Below are 20,835 nucleotides of genomic sequence, written 5' to 3' on the forward strand. Positions count from 1 at the left end.
GTGTGTGTGTGTGTGTGTGTATACGTATATATACATATACACAGATACACATACATATGAGGTATTAGCGGTGGTTCAGTGGTAGACCCCTTGCCTTCCACACAGCAGCCCGAGTTCAATGCCCCACAAATGCACCTCAAGCACAGCCACCACCTGTCTGTCAGTGGGGGCTTGCATGTTGCTAGGATGCTGAACAGGTTACAGTGGAGCTTCCAGACTAAGGTGGAGTAGGAAGAAAGGCCTGGTGATTTACTTCCAAAAAATCAGCCAATGAAAACCCAATAGATCACAATGGTCTGATCCACAACCAGTCATGGGGATGGTGCAGGCAGGACCAGGCAGAGATTTGTTCCATTGTGCATGGGGTCACCATGACTCAGGGTTGATTCAACGGCAGCTAACAACAATACATATACATATTGTCTTAGTCATCCAGTGCTGCTATAACAGAAATACCTCAAGTGGATGCCTTTAACAAACAGAAATTCATTCTTTCACAGTCTAAGAGGGTAGAAGTATGAATTCAGGGCACCAGCCAGCTCCAGGGGAAGGCTTTCTCTCTCTGTCAGCTCTGGGGGAAGGTCCTTGTCATCAATCTTCCCCTGGTCTAGGAGCTTCTCAGCACAGGGGTCCCAGGTCCAAAGGATATGTTCCACTGCTGGCTCTTCTTGCTTGGTGGTAATGAGGGCCCACTCCTCTCTGGTCAATTCTCTCTTTTATATCTCAGAAGAGATTGACTCAAGATACAACCTAAGTCCTGCCTCATTAACATGACTGCCTCTAATCCTGCCTCATTAACATCATACCAAACTCCATTGCCGTAGAGTCGATTCCGACTCATAGCAACCCTACATAGAGGTTAGAATTTACAACACAGGATAATCACATCAGATTACAAAATGGTGGACAACCACACAATACTGGGAATCATGGCCTAGCCAAGTTGACACAAATTTTAGGGGAACACAGTTCAATCCTTAACATATACAGATACATGATATTGATGATACAGCTAGAGATAGGTAGAGATAGATACAGATATAGATGTATAGGTATAGATGATAGTTATAGATACATGATATAGATGATATAGATACAGACGTAGATAAAGATAGGTAGAGGCAAAGAAATATAAATATTTCTGTTGTTAGGTGCTGTTGAATGAGTCAGTTCTGACTCACAGTGACCCTGTGTACAACAGAACAAAACACTGCCTGGTCCTGCACCGTCCTCACAATCGTTGTTATGTTTGAGCCCATTGTTACAGCCACTGTGTCAGTCCTTCTCATGGAGGGTCTTCCTCTTTTTTGCTGACTCTACCAAGTGTCATGGATTGAATTATGTCCCCCAAAAAATGTGTGTATCAGTTTGGCTGGGCCATGTTTCTTGGTATTGCGTGATTTTCCTGTATGTTGTAAATCCTGCCTCTATGATGTTAATGAGGGAGGATGGGCGACAGTTGTGTTAGTGAGGCAGGACTCAATCTACACGATTGGATTGTGTCTTGAGGCAATCTCTTGAGATATAAAAGAGAGACGCGAGCAGAAAGACGGGGGACCTCATATCACCAAGAAAGCAGTGCCAGGAGCAGAGCACGTCCTTTGGACCCGGGGTCCCTGCGCGGAGAAGCTCCTAGCCTGGGGGAAGATTGATGAGAAGGCCAACAGACAGAGAAAGCCTTCCCCTGGAGCTGATGTCCTAAATTTGGACTTTTAGCCTGCTTTACTGTGAAGAAATAAATTTCTCTTTGTTAAAGCCATCCACTTGTGGTATTTCTGTCATAACAGCACTAGTGGACTAAGACACCAAGGATGATGGCCTACTCCAGGGACGGGTCCTTCCTGATAACATGTCCAAAGTAAGCAAAACAAAGTCTCACCATCCTCACTTCTAAGAAGCATTCTGGCTGGACTTCCTCCAATGCAGATTTGTTTGTTCTTCTGCCAGCCCATGGCATATTCAATATTCTTTGCCAACACCATAATTCTAAGACATCAACTCTTCTTCATTGTCCATTTTTCGCATGCATGTGATGCAATTGGAAACACCATGGCTTATTCCCAAAGTGACATCTTTGCTTTTTAACACTTTAAAGAGGTCTTTTGCAGCAGATTTGCCTAATGCCATGTGTCATTTGAGTTCTTGACTGCTGCTTCCATGGATGTGGATCCAAGTAAAATGAAATCACTGACAACTTCAATCTTTTCTCCATTTATTGCGATGTTGCTTATTGGTCCAGTCGTGAGGATTTTTGTTTTCTTTAATCCATACTGAAGGCTGTGTTCTTTGATCTTCATCAGTAAGTGCTTTAAGTCTTCTTAACTTTCAGCATGCAAGGTTGTGTCATCTGCATATGGCAGGTTGTTAATGAATCTTCCTCCAATCCTGATGCCACGTTCTTCTTCATATAGTCACTTGACAGATGGGACTGGATAATTTGTTGTTGCGGAAAGCTGTCCCAGACATTGTAGGCATTTTAGTAGCATCCCTGGCCTCCACCCACCAGATTCATATCTGTGAGTGTGCTCACAGGGATATGTCTGAGCCAGCAGCACCCCCAATCAGGCGTGACAACCAAACATGTCTCCAGACATTGCCAACTATTCCCTGAGGGGGCAGAATTGCCCCTAATTGAGAACCACTGGCTTGGAGTCCCCCAGGTCTGGGTTCAAATTCTGCCTCTCTGAGCCTCCAGCTCTGAAGTGGGGATACTATCGACACCTGCCCCTCAGGGGTGTTCTCAGCGCCATAACCGCCCGCTCAGAGGCACTTGGTAGTTTGAACCCTCCTAGCAGCTCTGCAGGAGAAAGACCTGACCATCTGCTCCCATAAAGATTACAGCCTAGGAAACCCTACGGGCAGTTCTACTCTGTCACAGGGGATGGCGATGAATGGAAAATCAACTCAACCGTACCCAGCAACAACCAACAACATTTTTTGTTACTGCTGCCCAGTGTCATGTCAAGCCCTGGTGGCATAGTGGTTAAGAACTCAGGCTGCTAACCAAAAGGTTGGTGGTTCAAATTCACCAGCTGCTCCTCGGAAACCCGATGGGGCAGTTCTACTCTGTCCTATAGGGTCACTAAGAGTTGGAATTGACTCAGTGGCACACAACAACAGTCGTGTCTGAACTTTGGCAGTGGAGTTAAGAAGCTGTTTCCAGCTGGCAGAACCCCCCGAGTCCCAACATACACTGGCCCAGCTCCTGTCCCCTGGAATCCAGGCAGTCCTTTCCAAGGAGGCTGTACCCGTTCCAGACAGTCCTGGACCCAGCCATGGGAACTGCTGGGAGGGCCGGAAGCTGCCGGGAGGAATTTCCTCCTCTGCATCCTGGTTCTTTGAAGGTGCGTTTGGCTTGGGGGGAGGCCAAGGCCTCGGGGTCAAGACTGGGAGAGAGAGAGGGAGGGCAGACAGGCCAGGCTCCTCCGGACCTGAAAAAAAGGTCATGAGATCGCTGGGGCTGAGGGCTCATGGGGGCACCATGCATCGACATGCTCAGATACCCCTGTGTGGGCGTACACGCAGACATGTTGGGGGTATGCGTGTACTTACGAGGACACACGTGCAGACGTACTCAAGCACCCGTGTGCACGTATGTGGGCACGTTTGCAAGAATATGCTGAAGTATGCCAATGTAAAAGCCAGACAGACATGCTTAGGCACATGTGGGCACTTATGTGGTCACACACAGGCATGCTCAGATACACCCATGCAGGCCATGCACAGGTGTGCTCAGGACACGTGTGTTCTTGCATGGGCACACTCACAGGTGTGCTTGGGATGCATGTGCACACACCTGGGCATGCTCACAGGTGCATTGGATGGAATCAAACCCAGGTCTACAGCGTGAAAGGGGAGAATTCTACCACTGAACCACCAATGCCCACTAGGTGCTCCACGGAAACCAGTTGCCGTCCAGTAGATCCCAGCTCATGGCGACCACAGTAGATCACCAAGTAGATCTCCAGACCTTTCTTCCGAGGTGCCTCTGGGTGGACTCAAACCGCCAACCTTTCAGTTAGCAGCCGAGAGCTTAACGGTTTGCACCACCCAGGGACTTCGTACCCCAAAATCAAACCCATTGCCGTCGAGTCAATTCTGACTCATAGCAACCATATATGACTCTATAGGACTGCCCCATAGGGTTTCAGTTAGCAGCTGAGCACTTCACCATTGATCCACCAAGGCTCCCTATCAGGTGCTCCATAGATATCCCTTAATGTTGAGTCGCTATTAGATGTCATTGTCATTGTTGCTGTTCTTATTAATCTCTCTATTGTTAGTCTCTCTCAGCACCTGTGATCTTCCTGGGAGCAGGGAACGTCCACTTCTTTCTTTCAATAAATGTTTCTGAGCGCTTACTGTGTGCAGCGTCGAGCACTTACTGGGTGGCGTCGAGCGCTTACTGTGCAGCGGGCAGCACAGGTACCGGGGAGACAGAGGAGAACGAGACAAACATCCCTGCCTCCACCCCCATCCTGGGTACTGACATTCCAACACGTGTAAACAAAAAACCCACAACCTGTCCGTCAGTTTGTCGTTCTGTGGTGGCTTGCATGTTGCTGTGATGCTGGAAGCTTTAACACCGGTATTTCAAATACCAGCAGGGTGGCCCATGCTGGACGGGTTCCAGCAGAGCTTCCAGACTAAGACAGACTAGGAAGAAAGGCCTGACGATCTAATGCTGAAAACAAGCCAGTGAAAACCCTATGGATCACAACAGAGTATTGTCCAATACAGGGCTGGAAGATGAGCCCCCTAGATTAGAAAACCAAAACACCGAACCTATTGCCGTCGAGTCGATTCCGACTCATAGCGACCCTATACGACAGAGTAGAACTGCCCCATAGGGTTTCCAAGGAGCGCCACGAGGGTTTCCTCCTAGGTTGGAAGGCACTCCAAATACACAAAAATGGACTTAAGATGGTTCGAGACTGGGTAACGTTTCTTTCTGTTGTGCATGAGGGCACCTCCAGCTGGAGCTGACTCAGCAGTGGCTAACAACAAAGAAAAAAATGATTTCAGAGAGTAGCAAGAAAATCAAACAGATGAACATTTGGAGAGTGGGAGCAGGGAGAAGCAGGGCTCCCTGAGAAGGCTCCGTTGGGCCATCCAATCAACTCCGACTCATGACTACCCCATGTGTGTCAGGGTAGAACCGCTCCATAGAGTTTTCTTGGCTGTATCTTTATGGAAATTGATCACCAGGCCTTTCTTCCTTGGTGCCACTGGGTGGATTTGAACCGCCAAACTTTCAGTTAGTAGATGAGAGCAAACTAGTCGAGCCACCCAGGGATTAAGAAGGAGCCAGCCTCGGGGATATCTGGGGAAAGAACTTTCTAAGTTAAGCTCGCAGCTGTCACTGCAGTTCCAGGCACAGTGTCTGGCACATAGTGAGTGAATGAATTAATGAAAGAAGGAAGGAATGCACATAAAGGCAGGCTTCATGCTCCACCAGGCCAGACATGCCCTCCAGGCAACACAAACACAGGTGTCCAGATGACGGGAACACACGGCCCCCATTCCCACTGCAGACCTGTGCTTTCTGTCCCCTCTGCTGCTGCACCACTGGGGGGGGGAGACCCTCCCAGAAGAGCCCTGAGTTCACGAGGGCACCGAAAGGGTGGCCCCTTGCCCGCCTGCTGCCCTTCCTCCCAGGTTCCCAGACTCCTGGCATGCCCCCCTGCAACCACCCCAAGGAAAAGGAAGAGCGTCAGCCTGGGCAGCCTCTGCTTTGTAGTCTATTTGCTGGGGTGGGAGTCCTTCTTCTCAGCCCTTTCCCAGCCAGGGTGACCAGAAGGGGTGGCTGGAAAATTCCAGGCTCAGCAAACACAAACGGGCAAGTGGCAGGCAGGGGCAGGCCACCGTGGGCTGGTGGAAGTTGAGGCCGCAGGTCTGAAGTGCCGACCTTGGACCCTCCTTGGGCCCTGGCCACTGGGACACCAGGCTGAGAGCCAGGCAACATCCTCATTCCTCTTCGCCTTCCCATCCCCCATGTCCACACCAAGTCCAGCTCCTTCTGCCTCCTGAACCCCCCTCAAAACCACCACTTCTGTCCCTCCCCTGCCTGGGCCAAGTCACTGTCCTCTCCCCCTGGGCTCTCACCCTCGGTTTCTCCTCCCCATGCCATCAAGAGGGATCTTCCTAAAACAAAGCCCAGACCTCACCACTCCGTGCATAAAGCCTCCCATGACTCCATATTGCCCTTGGGATAAAGCCTAGAGCTCTTTCCAAACCCAGTCATTGGACCCAGCACATAATGGCCTCTGCCTCCAGCTTTCTCCACTCCCCATGGAGGTTCTCATTGCTCCGGACAGGTGGCATCACTTTTGGTTCCCCTGTGGTCCTGTGCTCATTAAGGGGTCTCCCCACTCCACTCACTGAGGCATCAGTTTCTGGACCCTCAAGTCTGGGGCTCAGGAGCCAATCACCAGGAATTCCACTACAACACTTATCATATTGTTTTGTAATTCCCTCTCTGTCTCCCCTGTAGACCTGAACTCCACGAGGGCACACCTGTGTCTGTCTTGGGATCCCCACACCTGGCACAGTGCCTGTGCAAAGAAGATGCTCGACAAATAACCTGCTACTTCCAGGGTGAGGCAGGGAGTCCCTCGGTGGTACAGATGGTTATAACTCTTGGCTGCTGAAATGGATTGAATTGTGTCCCCCAAAAATATGTGTATCAGTTTGGCCAGGCCATAATTCCCAGTACAGTGTGATTGTCCACCATTTTGTCATCTGATGTGATTTTCCTACGTGTTGTAAATCCTATCTCTATGATGTTGATAAGATGGGATTCTAGGTAGTTATGTTAATGAGACAGAACTCAATCTACAAGATTGGATTGTGTCTTTAGTCAATCTCTTTTGAGATATGAAAGAGAGAAGCGAGCAGAGAGACATGGGGACCTCATACCACCAAGAAAGAAGCACCTGGAGCAGAGGGCATCCTTTGGACCTGGGGTCCCTGTGCTGAGAATCTCCTCGAACAGGGAAGGTTGATGACAAGGACCTTCCTCCAGAGCCCGCAAAGAGAGAAAGCCTTCCCCTGAGGCTGATGCCCTGAATCGGGACTTCTACTTAACCAGACTGTGAGAAAATAAACTCCTGTTTGTTGAAGCCATCCACTTGTGGTATTTCTGTTATAGCAGCACTAGATGACTAAGACAGCTGCTAACCAAAAGGTTGACGATATGAGTCTACCGAGAGGTGACTTGGGTGAAAGGCCTGGCAATCTACCTCCAAAATATCAGCCATTGAAAACCCTACAGAGCACGGGTCTACTCTGACACACATGGGGTCACCATCGATCAGAGTCGACTTGATGGCAACTGGTTTACTGGTGACAGGCAGGGGGCAGTCTGCTGCTGTCTGAGTGGCTGTTCCATGGTTGGTGGGGGGTTACCAGGTGATCCCCCTCTGCCCTATCTCTTAGCCAAGACAACCCTCATGTTGTCTTGAGGAAGCTGTTGCCAAAAGGAAACCTTCTCAGTGGTACCCAGTACAGAATCTGAGTCTAGAAATTCCAGCAGGACTCCCCCATAGCAAGGGGCTTGGATGCCCCCAGGAGCAGGGCACTCACTCCCTCTCATTGTTGGATGGCCTTAAGTATTAGAGGTGTAAGAAGCTGAGTATATTCCACTTAGGTATATCCCACTCAACAGCCTAGAATGACCCTACGCCATCCAGATAAGCCTCAGGAGGGAGTCTTGGCTGGAAAAAGATACTACAGGGATGGAGGTTGATAGTGTTAAGACACAGCCAAGGGACAACGGTACCTCAGTGTTTTCCTGGTGGACTTATGCCAGAAAAGTTGAAGATCTAAATTTTAGAAGCCTCATGAAGAATGCAGTGATGGGAAGGGCACTGCTGCGGCAGGGCACTGTGTACTCAGGTCTTCAGTGGACGCAGTGGTAGGCAGAGACTGTCCACGTCATTGGCCACAGGAGACCAGCTCACCTGCAGAGACAGGCAGGGTTAGCAATACAGGTGCACGGCCCCCAACATCCGCGGACAACCCAGCCAGCCCAAAGGGTATCCCTCCCAACCTGTCCCTCTCGAGGCAGACATTCCAGAGGTTTCTGCACACTGCAGCCTCTGGGAGGCAGTGTGTCACAGGGCCTCGCCTCAATGAGCCTCAGCTTCCCCATCTGCAAAATGGGGGCAATGGGACCTACCTCCCGGGGAGGGTTGTAAAGATTAAATGACATGCTGCACGTAATCACTTTGAATGACCATGTGGAAGGTGCCCAGTGGTAGCTGCTGTCTTATTTGTCATAGCCAGCCCTGGAAGCCACTTTGGAATGCATCTTGCAATTGAAAGTATGTAAAGAAATGACCCTTCTGTGGATATCTCATTATGAGGACATAGGGTTCTTGGGTTATATTCAGATGTGGTTTTCCTGTTGAGGCCTCTGATGTACCCTGTGGTTCCCCTGGTGCCCAGCAGTCAGGGAATGGGTGGGTCCTCAGAAAAGAGTGGGGGAAAGGGGCCCAGCATTCGCCCCTGCACTGTGCTCTGTCTAAAGTTGTGAAACCAGCCCTTGGGTGTAACCACAAAGGGCCTCTGAGCAAAGTTGCCACATTTAGCAAATAAAAATATAGGACGCTCAGTTGCCTATATTTTATCTGACTTCCTGATCCCTGATCCACAGCGCACCAGGACCCTCTCTTAACCCAATATGTAGTGTCTCCTGCATACACATAGGTCTATTTTTCTAACGGATACATTGGTGGTTCAGTGGTAGAATTCTCACCTTCCCTGCAGGAGACACGGGTTCAATTCCAAGCCAATGCAACTCATATGTAGCCACCACCTATCTGTCAGTGGAGGCTTGCGTGTTGCTATGACGCTAAACAGACTTCAGCAGAGCTTCGCCAGACCACGATGGACTAGGAAGAAATGCCTGGTGATCTATTCTGAAAATCAGCCAATGAAAACCCTATGGATCGCAATCATGGGGATGGTGCAGGACCAGGCAAGATTTCGTTCCATTGTGCATGGGGTTGCCATGAGTCAGGGGCTGACTCAACAGAGGCTAACAATACCAACAATTTTTCTAATGTGGATAGGTGTGCTTTTCTTAAAAAGTACAAATGGATTTAAAGGCATTAATGAATTAATCTTAGCTTCTTGCCTGTACATGCACCCACACACACACACACACACACACACACACACACACACACACACACAGTGAGTTAGACAGTTCAAAGACAACCAAACTAAGAATGTTCCAGCAGAAGGAACTGCACGTGCAAAGGCCCTGAGGCTGGAAAGAGGTTGGCAGAAGAACCGTGAGAAGTCCTAGCTGGTGCTTACCATGGCTCTTCTCATCTAATCCTATGAGATGGGGAGATTGTTACATTACAGAAGAGGAAACTTAGCTGCTTGCTCAAGCTCACACAGCAAGTAATTGGCTGAATCAGAACTTGAGCCCAGACCCCCACACTCTTAGCCTCTGCAGACTCTATTGCCTCCCAATTCAATCTAGAGATATTAAAAGCCCCAGTGGCAATCATACGGTGTACCACCAAAGTTTTCTGATGTCATAAAGTGACCCTAACACAATGAGATACCACTATACATCAATTGTGATTGTTAGGTGTTATCGAGTCATATGACAGAGTAGAACTGCTCCGCAGGGTTTCTAGGCTATAATCTTTACAGGAGTAGATCACCAGGTCTTTCTTCCACAGAGAGGCTGGCTGGGTTTGAACCACCAACAGATTGGTTAGCAGCCGAGCCCTTAACCACTGTACCACCAGGGCCCATTACACATCAGTTAGAATGGCTAAAATTAATAAATGACAGTATCAAGTGCTGAAAAGGATGTGGAGCAACTGGAACTCTCATACATGGCTGGTGAGAAGGCAAAATGGTGAAGTCTATGAAGTTAAATATGCATTTACCATACGACCTATTGTCTTCATTACCTAGTGCTGCTGTTAACACAAATACCACAAACAAGTGGCTTTAAAGAAAAAATTTATTTTGTCACAGTTCTGGAAACTCAAAGTCTAACCATGGTCTCAGCTGTGTCGATTCCTTCCTTGTTGGTTAGCCCCGGACATTCTTTGGTCTTCCTTGGCTTGTAGATGATCCTCACGTGGTATCTGTATTCCCCGTGTGTGTTTCTGCGTCCATTCTGCTCATTTCATAACTCAGAGGTGATTAGACTTAGAACCCACCCTACTTGGATATAACCTCATTAACATAACAAAGAAAACCCTGTTTCCAAACAGGATCATAGTTACAGGCATGGGGCCAGGATTTTTAATACATATTTTTGGGAGGATACAATTCAATCCATAACACTCATTAATCCCACTCCTAGGTATTTTCCCAAGAGAAATGAAAACTTATTTTCTCACAGAAGTCTCTACACAAATGTTCATAATGGCAATATTCATAATGGCCCACAATTAGATAGAACCTAAATGTGTGTCAACAGGTGAATGGATAAACAGTGGTATACCATACAATGGAATACTACTCAATAACGAAAAGAAAGGAACCACTAATATACACAGAAACATGGACAAGTCTCAAATGCATTATGCTAAGTGATAGAAGCCAGACTCAAGAGGCTAAAACAACTGTGTTGTTGTCAGGTGCTGTTGAGTCAGTTCCGACTCATAGCGACCCTACGTAAAACAGAACAAAACAATGCCTGGTCCTGCACCATCCTCACAATCCTTGCTATGCTTGAGCCCATCCTTGCAGCCACTGTGTCAATCCATCTTGTTGAGGGGTCTCCATTTATATGACATTCTGGAAAAGACAAAACTATATGAGCAGAGAATAAATCTGTGATTCTAGGGGTAGTGGAAGAGAATGCCTACTTGGGGGCAGGAGGGAATTTAGGGGGCAATGAAATTGCTCTGTGTCTTAATAATGATGTGGTTATGTGACTATATGCATTTGTCAAACTCACAGAACTGCTGCCTCCTAGTCCACTGCATAGTGACTGGGGTCTTAAAAGCTTGAAAGCAGCCATCCAAGGCACAACAATTGGTTTCTATTTGCCTGGAGCAACAGAGGAAGAAGGAGAGTCAGGAATAGGAGGAGGAAATGGAATGTGTGTCTAATTGCCTCCATGAGCAACTACCTTCTTAGCCATGAGACCAGAAGAACTGGATGGTGCCCGGCTATCATTACTGAATGTTTTGATCAAAGATTCTATAGAATAATCCTGATCAAAAGAGGGGAAATTCAGAACAGAATTTCAAAATATAATGGACTCCAGACTTTCTGGAGCCATCAAGTTTGGGTGAACCCTTGAAACTATTACCTGAGATCATCTTTAAACCTTAAACCAAAAATATCCCCTGAAGTCTTCTTCAAACCAAACAATAGTTTAGCTTAACCAGTAAAAATGTCTGCCTTGAGCATTATGCTTTTTTAAAAACTATCTATATGGGATCAAATTGACAACAGCAACTCAAATACTTAGACAGGAAGATTGCGGCAATGATTTTATGTTAATCAGGGAGGAACAATTCAGAAAATGAGGGTGAGGATGATCGCACAACTTGAAGAATGTAATCAATGTCACTGAATCGCAGATGTAGAAATTATTGAATTGGTGTATGTTTTGTTGTGTATATTTTCTACAACAATAAAAAAAAAACTTACTGAACTATGCAGTAAAAATAGTATGCTGGAGAAGAGTGAAGAGATATGTGCATGTAAATCGTATCTCAATTTCTAAAAATCCAAGAGAGGGGAGGCCTTTTACTCAGAAAATAAGACCACACTGGTTGTCTTCCTCTTGGGGTCTTACCCAAGATGGGATGGAAAAATGCTCTCAAGTCCTAGAAAACACACTTTACCACTAAAACAAGATGACTCAAAGCAGAGGCTGCTAGTGGTGCAGCCTCAGATGTGGATTTTTATGGCTTACACATGTGGGAGCCCTGGTGGTGCAGTGGTTAAGACCTTGGCTGCTAACCAAAAGATTGGCAGTTCAAATCCACCAACCACTACTTGGAAACCCTAAGGGGCAGTTCTACTCTATTCTAAAGGGTCTCTATGAGTCGGAATCAACTCAACAGCAATGGGATTTGGTTTTTGTATACATGTTGTGGGAGACAAGTTCTAATTACTTGATAATATGTGCCAGTACTCTTTTCTCTGCATCTTTGCCAGCAGGAGGTGTTATTGCTTTTGAATTTTTTTTTATCACTTTATTATTGTGTATTTTATGACAATTGTTTGAAAACTTTTGTTCAACTTTAGGAAATATAGTAAAACCTGTAAAAGCTGGAACCTGTGTAAGGCAGAAACCTGTCAGAGACAGAAAGCTCACATATATTCCACTAAAATGAGCAATAGAAAACTGGTAAGACTGCACCCTGTCAAAGGCAGAAAACTTGAGAGACCTAGAAAAGCAAGGCAGTTCCGTCGAGTTCTAGCTCTCACCAGTTTCACTGTATTGGAAATCATGGGCAAATTAAACCTGTAGAATTTCCCAAATGAATTTTTAATTTTCACTGTAATTTCAATTAGAGTAACATAATAAGCAGATACACACTGTTACTCTTTTTGTGGTTGTTGTTGCCATTCCCTTGGATGTGAAGTGACGGCACATTGTTCCTGAAATTTGCACTCTCTGGATTCCTGGAAACTAATTTTCATATGTTCTTTGGCTACTTGGTTGTGCTCTTCTGAGAGGTGGCTGCTCATATTTCTCATTTTTCTATTGGTGTTGTCTGTCTTTTTCTTATTAATATGTAAACACTCTTTATATATGAAGGTTCTGACCCTTCTCATAGAGTCCCTGTGTGAATCAGTTAACGTGCTCCGCTGCTACCTGAAAGGTTGGAAGTTGGAGTCTACCCAGAAGTGCCTCAGAAGAAAGGCCTGCTGATCTACTTCTGAAAACTCAGACACTTAAAACCGTATGGAGCACAGTTCTACTCTGACCCATGCGGGGTCTCCATGAGTTGGCATCAACTCAACAGCAACTGGGCCACCCTTCTCAGACAACCAATTGATCTTTACTTTTTGATTTTGCTCATAACATTATTTCCCTAAATGTCTTGTTAATTTATATATAATTGGATATTTCTGTCTTTTCGTTCATGGCTCCCAGATTTCCTGTCTTGGTTTTAAAAAAATACAGACTTTCAATTCTAGGTTGTAAAAATAGCCTTGAAAATTCCTTCTAGAATTTGTATTAGTTTATTTCATACATTTTATCTTTAACCTATCTGGAATTTATTTTGTTTTGTTTCCTCAGCACGGAAATATCTCAGGCTACCACGTCTCTATCAAAAGTGGGAGAAGGTAGGGTAGACCCAGTAGTTGCCTGTGTCTCACACCCAGGTCCCTCAGGTCATGGCCTGGCCTGTTTTACTTGTCTCCTTTGGCCAGAGGAGAAGCCACGGAAAAGCACTGCCCTCTAGTGGCGATTGTGGTGATAGCAGCTACAAGATGAGGAAAAAGCCAACTTCTAATACCGTAAAGACGATGGTTTCACGTGAAATTCAAACTCTCGGATGGATTCCCACATGTTATGGATTGAATTATGCCTCCTAAAAACATGTGTTGTAAATCCTAACTTCTATGCCTGTGGTTATAATCCCATTTGGGAATGGATTTTCTTTGTTATGTTAATGAGGCAGGATTAGTGTTGGGTGTGCTTTGAGTCAATCTCTTACAAAATATAAAACAAGCACATTAAGCAAGCAGAGAGGGGAAAGACAGATGCCAGGCCACATGGAGATCTTCAAGGAACCAGGAAACAGAAGCTGAAGAGACAAGGATCTTCCCCCAGAGCCGACAGAGAGAGAAAGCATTGCCCTAGAGCCCAGCACCTTGAATTCAGACTTCTAGCCTACTAATTGATGGATGTTTGCAGCTGTTTCTTCTCATTTTGAGTCATGCCTCATTAGCAAATGAAGATCCCGAAAGCTTGACTCCATCCACGTCATTAAGGTAGACTCTAATTTGTAGGCAGCTCTTCCCCAGTCATATTTTGAGTGCCTTCCAACCTGGGGCGGGGTGGCGGGGGGGGAACTCATGTTTCTATCAGCCAATGTTCCACTGCCTTTTATAGGGTTTTCACTGGCCAATTTTTTTCAGATGCAGACTACCAGGTCCTTCTTCCTAGTCTGTCTTAGTCTGGAAGCTCCACTGAAACTTGTCCACATGGGTGACCCTGCTGGTATTTGAAATACTGGTGGCATAGCTTCCAGCATCACAGCAACACGCAGGCCACCACAGTATGACAGACTGACGGACTCGTGGTGGCAAACTGACAGACGAATGCAGCATCAGGATTGGAGGAAGACTCATTAACAACCTGTGATATGCAGATGGCACAACCTTGCTTGCTGAAAGTGAAGAGGACTTGAAGCACTTACTGATGAAGATCAAAGACCACAGCCTTCAGTATGGATTACACCTCAACACAAAGAAAACAAAAATCCTCACAACTGGACCAATAAGCAACATCATGATAAACGGAGAAAATACTGACGTTGTCAAGGATTTCATTTTACTCCGATCCGTAATCAATGCCCATAGAGGCAGCAGTCAAGAAATCAAATGACGTATTGCATTGGGCAAATCTGCTGCAAAAGACATCTTTAAAGTATTAAAAAACAAAGATTTCATTTTGACGACTAAAGCGTGCCTGATCCAAACCATGTTTTCTTCAATCACCTCATATGCTTGGAAAGCTGGACAATGAAAAAACACCGAAGAAGAACGGACACATTCGAACTGTGGCATTGGCAAAAAATATTGAATATACCATGGACTGCCAGAAGAACAAACAAATCTGTCTTGGAGGAAGTACAGCCAGAATGCTCCTTAGAAGTGAGGATGGCGAGACTTTGGACATGTCATCAGAAAAGACCAATCGCTAGAAAGGAGAGCATGTTTGGTAAAGTAGGGGGCCAACAAAAATGTGGGAAAGCCTCCACAAGATGGAATGACATAATAGCCACAACAACATACCAATGATCATGAAGATGGCACAGGACCAGGCAGTTCTGTTCTGTTATACATAGGTCACTATGAGTTGGAGCCACTTGACAGCAACTAACAACAGAGAAGAGCCGTGTGAAGTCAGGGAGTGAGTTGTGCAAATATCTGAGAAGAAGGGATAGCCCGTGCAAAGGCCCTGGGGCAGGATTGTGCCTGGCATGTTGGAGGAACAGCGAGGAGGCCCGTGTGGCTGGTGCGGAGTGTGCGAGGGGGAAAAGAGGAGGAAGGCAGGGCAGGGAGGGACATGAGAAGTTTGGATTTACCCCAGAGCAATGAAGACACACGGGGCTGCCATGATTCAGACTCAACTCAATGGAAACAGGTTTGGTTTATTTTTCAATGAGAGCAGGTGAGGGGCATGATCTGACTTGGGTTCTAACAGGATCCCTCTAGCCTGCTGTGGGGGAAAGGACAAATATTGAATTGAGCACCTATCCCATCCCCAGCCCTGTGGGGGATGGATATTAAATGCTCAACTTCCAGAGACAGTCATTAGCTTCACTGTGATAGGGTCTGGGGAGGGGATGTACCAGGGACTGGAGACTGGGTGTCAGGGGCCGATCTCCCTAGGGAAGTCAGAGGAGCCTTCCTGGAGGAGGCAACACTTGAGCAGAATCCTGCGGAGGAGTGGGAGGGAGACAGATGAAGAACAAACAGGTGGGCGGGAAGAGTGTTCCCCACAGAGGGCATAACCCATGCAAAGGCCGGCGGGCGAAGAGGGCACATTTGAGGAACTGAAATCAGTGAATGGTGGTTGACCCGGAGCGAGGGGGCGGGGAGTGGGGTCAGGAGAGGCGGGGCTCCAGGGGCTGAACTTTATGGTGAGGACTGGTGGGGGAGGGAAGGAATCCGGGAGCCGAAGGGCTTCTGAGCAGAGGACGGAGGAGGTAAAGTGCATATAGCAAATCCCCTCCGACTGGGGGCGGAGAGTGGATAGCTCCAGGAGAGGGAGCGAGGCGGCGGTGCCGTGCCTGGGCCGCAGAGGACGGATTTGGACAGACTGGGGTTGAGTTTTGGAGGGAGGGCTAAATGACTGGGGGTGGGGGATAAGGTCAAGGGTAGCTGATCTCTCTGTCTCTCTTAGTCTCTATGTTGCTACCTGACTCTTTTCTTCTCTCTGTCTCTCTCCATGTGTCTCTGTCTCTCTTGTCTCTCTCATCTCTTTCTCTGTGTGTTTCTCTGTTTCTTTCTCTGTATCTCTCATTGTCTGTCTCTGTGTATTTCTAGCTCTCTGTGTGTCTCTCTGTCTCTGTCTTTGTCTCCTGCTCCCTCTTGCCCATCCTTTCTCTCTATCTCTCTCTGCCTATATTTGTCTCTGGCTCTCTGTCTCCCTGTCCCTCCTTCTCTGTCTCCCTCTGTCTCTGTCTCTCTCTCTCTGTCTCTCTCTGTCTCTGGTGTCTAAGTGGGCAGAGGGGCCATCACTGAGATGGACACCCAGAGGGAGGCAGGAGGGGAGAGGCAGGCCCATCTAGGGCAGCGGGACAGACTAGAGGAGCCTTCAGGGCAGAAGGCGGTGGAGGTGGGACCAGGCCCCACAGGGGACCAGGCTGTCCACCGAGGGCTCAGGGCGAGGAGATCCAGGGGGACTAGCAGGAAGTGTCAGCAGGTGGAGGGGCCTCGGGGAGGTGAGATGGACAGTGGGGGGAAGGGCAGGAGTGGAGCCAGGCATGTGGGTGTGGGTTCATCCCAGGAGGTGGAGAGGGTGGGGAAGCGTGGACAGGGAGTGTAGGCACAAGGAGGCCAGGAGGTGATGGGGGGTGGGACAGAGTTTAAAGTCGGGGGATGAAGAGTCCAGAAAGGGGTGAGTAAGAGGAGAGAGAGAGAAAGACCTAGACAGAGAGAGAAGAAAGATAGAGGTAGGAGAGAGAGGAGGATGACAGAGAGAGGATAGAGGTAGAGACGGTGAGACCCAGAGAGACAGAAGGACAGAAAGTGAGAGAAGGGCGGACAGAGGAGAGAGATAGAGACAGGTTGTGTACACCACTCTGCTTGCACACTCCCATGTCTACGTGGACTCATGTGTACCCAGTAACTGCGTGCTGGGGGCTCGTGTCTCTTTGCATGAACCCATGTGCCTGGGTACCCACGTGCATGGGTGCTGGAGCCGGCTCATACCGGCACCCGATTCTGGGCATCTCTTTACGACTTCACATTTAGTAACATCACGTTGGTCATTGAAATTGACCGTGGTGGGAGTATTTACACCACGGAAATTGGCCAACACTACAGATCAGGGCTTCTTTTTATCAGAGAGGCAGTGGTCAAACACTTACCAGCCCACCACGTGGGCCCACATGCCTCTGTGTGACCCTGTGGCCACATGTGTCTCTGCTCTCCTGTGTGTACCCACATGCTGTGTGTGTTCATGTATGTATGTGGCTGCCTGTGTCTCTGTGGGGACACGTGACTGTGTGTGTCCCCATGTGTCTCCGCCTGTGCCCTTATGTTCCGGGGTGAGGCCCTGGCGCCCCGTTCCTCTTTGGCAGTTGGTTCTGAACAACAGGAAGCTGTTGGGGGCGGGGTGAGGGTGGTAAGGCTCCCCCTGGTGCCCAACCCCACCTCCTCAAGACGCCTGCATGCACAGGGCTGGGGGTGAGGGAAGAACCCCCTGCTTCTAGGACCCCTGACCTCTGTGCTGTTCTCTGACCCCTGGGTCAGCCCGCAGCAGGGACGAAGGTGTCAGGAAGTTGAGGAAGAGAAAGTTGAGGCAGAGCTGGGTCGCCCTGCAGTGACGCCGGGCCCTGGCCCAGTGATGTTTCCCTAGCCGTGGGTCGAAGGGCACTGCAGGAGCTGTGAGAATTGCCCCTAATTGCCCAATGGACACCCGCAGCACCGAGGACATAGCTCCATCTGGTGAGTGACCATCACGAGGAGCAGGGGACAGACAGACTGACAGGGACAGGGTGGCATAGGGGCCTGGAGGGCAGTGGGCAGAGAGACCACCCACTTTCTCCACTTTCTGTTCACCCTGCTTCCCGATTTGGGTGGGGGTGCTGTCTGCGCCCTGTGTTTGTTCTCCATGATAGGCAAGCCAGGGAACAGAAGGGTGTCCGTGACCGGCAACAGGAGGAGACAGTGGGATGGTGGCTCCTTGGGGCCAAGAGCAGAATGGGAGAGACAGGACAGGGGATAGGTGGGGGAGCGTGGGCAAAGTCACCAGGCATGTGTCTTAAAATGCAGATTCTGGGGCCCCCATCATGCACCTCCCTGAAGCAGAAGGGTAGAGCTGGGAAATGCAGCATTCAAAACAAACCCCACTTCAGGCCAATATCTGAGAATCCCCTGAGCTGGGCCTCCCCACTGCCTTCCAAGGTCGCCCAAGGAAGAGGGACTCCACCAGGTAGCCCTCCCCACAGGGAGACACCCCTTGGCTCCCACCCTGGGCCTTCTGGGGAGCGTCCCAGTCAGGCTGCCTGGGGTGGGGAGATGTTGGGGAGGAAAACTGTGGTTTGTGCTGGGCACACCCAGGCCCACAGCTTCCTCCCAGCCTCTCCACTGCATTGCTGAGCGGCAGGCATCAGCCACCCTGGGGTCTGGCCCAGGAGCAGGGAGGGAGCGAATTTGGAGTCAATGGCTGGGGCCAGAAGAGCTGGTGAGTGAGCCTGGGGCCACATCAGGGAAGGCATCAAAAGCCGCATTCAGGGGCCTGATTCCCCATGGTGTTTGGCCAGCCTGGTTACTTGCGGCTCTGAAGAAGGGGCTTGAGGACAAGAGCAAACCAGGAGAGGGTGGCCCCCTTGACCAGCCACTTCTGAGCTCCCATGCCACCACAACTGTGAGCCCCTCTGGGAGGCTTCCTGGAGGAGGCAGGCTTGTTTTTTTGTTTGTTTTAATAATCTAGTTTTCGTTAAAAGACAAATGAAATTATGATTTATAGCGACATAAGAGGAGGCAGGCTTTTTAGTTTTGGTGAAGAAATACGCAGCAAAATAAAAGTCACTTCAACAATTTTGACATGTACAATTCAGTGACATTGGTTACGTTCTTCAGATTGTGCCAACTTTCTCGATGTCGTTTTCCCAATTATTTCACCACCGTTAACAGAAACTCACTGCCCCCTAAGCTTCTCATCTAACCTTTCGAGTTGCTGTTGTCAGTTTGATCTCACATAGATAATTCTTTAAAAGAACACAGTGCTCGAGGCAGACATTCTTTTGTCATTAAGCTAAACTGTGATTTGGTTTAAAGATGCCTTCAGGGCAGGGCAGATTAGTCAGTGAGCAAAGTACACAGGGCCTTAATTGTGTTTACTTACTAATCTGTAGTACACAATTTCACCTGGATGTGGTGAAAAACAGGTGAAATTGTATACTGCAGATTAGTAAGTAAGCACAAGTGAGCCTGTGCGTACCTTGCTTATTGGGTGATCCTCCCTACTTCAGGAGATAGTTTCGGTTTAAGGTTTAAAGATTGCCTCAGAGCAATTGTTTCAAGTGGTCATCCAGCCTCAGTGGTGCCAGAAAGTCTGGGTTCTATCAGAATTTGAAATTCTGTGCCACATTTTGAGGAGGCAGACATTTAACTGGGCCTTGAAGCACCAGGTGAACGCCAACTACGAGCTTGTCGGGGTGACTGGCCTGGGCTGTTCCACGTGCCTCCCAGGCCCCCTGGCCCCTGCTACAGGCCAAGCAGTTACTTAATACTTTTGTTGTGGATGATGTGAGGGCTGCGTCAGACAGATCTGAGGTCAAATCCCGGCCCCCCTGCCGCTGTGTGACTACGGGCAAGTGGCTTGACTACTCTGGGCCTCTGTTTGCTTATTGGTAAAAGAGTTGTCATAAGACCTTGCCCGTAAAATCTTAGTGTGGTTCCTGGCACAGCTGTTGTTGTTGTGTGCCATCTAGTTTATTCCAACTCAGAGTAATCCTACAGGACAGAGTAGAACTGCCCTGTAGGGCTTCCTAGGCTGTAATCTTTATGGGAGTAGATCACCAGGTCTTTTCTCCCCCGGAGCCGCTGGTGGGTTTGAATCACCCACTTTTCAGTTAGCAGCTGAGCTCTTAACTGTTGCACCACCAGGGCTCCTTTGGCACACAGTAGGAGCTCAGAAAACATCATCAGCCTCATCCATTCCCTCACCCTCTGCCCCTGTCTTGAAGCCCTGCTTCCTGAGCAGCCCCCACCCGTGCAACATGTGTGTTTCATCAGAAACTTTCCATGTTGTTAGGTACTGTTGAGTCGACCCCGACTCATAACAACCCTGTGTACAACAGGACCCTGTGTACAACAGAACGAAACACTACTGGCTCAATCATTGCTATGCTTGAGCCCATTGTTGCAGCCACTGTGTCAATTCATCTCGTTGAGGGTCTTCCTCTTTTTCACTTGTTACCCCAATAGGGTCCTTGCCCTGGAGCAGTCGAGCCAATGAAACATACTCCAAGTCAGAAAAAGTGAGGAAGTTTTAATTTAGGAGGTGGCCACCAATGGGGATCCAACAGCAACGCAGCCTGTCTCTATGGAGTCCCAAAAGGCATTTTTACACCAGAGCTTATATATGATTTTTAAAGTGTTGTTATTCATTACAAGGTAGTTACAAGAGACTCTATATCATACTAAAGAGATAAGGAACCAGACATTTCCTCATCAGGCTAAAGATATACATATCTGACATCTGGGCTCTAATCTTCCTGTGCGGGGAATCCTAAGTCATAAAACAGAGTCATTAACAAAGGTATGCGAAAAGGGAGAAGGCAAAGGAAAAAAGCTTCAAGTTCATCATGGCGTTAGTTATGTCAAGCTCTCAGCTGCCCGTTTTGAAAAGGAGAAAACATGCTGGGGAGTATTAGGGTCACACGCTGACCATCTGCCTTACCAAGCATGATGTCCTTCTCC

General features: G+C 48.2%; 1 protein-coding gene across 1 annotated transcript in view; it reads left to right on the plus strand.

The window, feature by feature from the left end:
- Window positions 1-17,510: 17,510 nt before the first annotated feature.
- The window catches only part of ARHGEF18 (Rho/Rac guanine nucleotide exchange factor 18), a 116,488-nt gene continuing 113,163 nt past the window's right edge, over window positions 17,511-20,835 (plus strand). The window contains exon 1 of the mRNA XM_012556131.2: window positions 17,511-17,853. Within this exon, the coding sequence (XP_012411585.2) occupies window positions 17,817-17,853 (37 nt within the window). The 5' untranslated portion in view covers window positions 17,511-17,816. The remainder of the gene's footprint in view (window positions 17,854-20,835) is intronic.

This window comes from Trichechus manatus, unplaced genomic scaffold (assembly GCF_000243295.1).
Source record: "Trichechus manatus latirostris isolate Lorelei unplaced genomic scaffold, TriManLat1.0 scaffold00057, whole genome shotgun sequence".
NCBI lineage: Eukaryota > Metazoa > Chordata > Mammalia > Sirenia > Trichechidae > Trichechus > Trichechus manatus.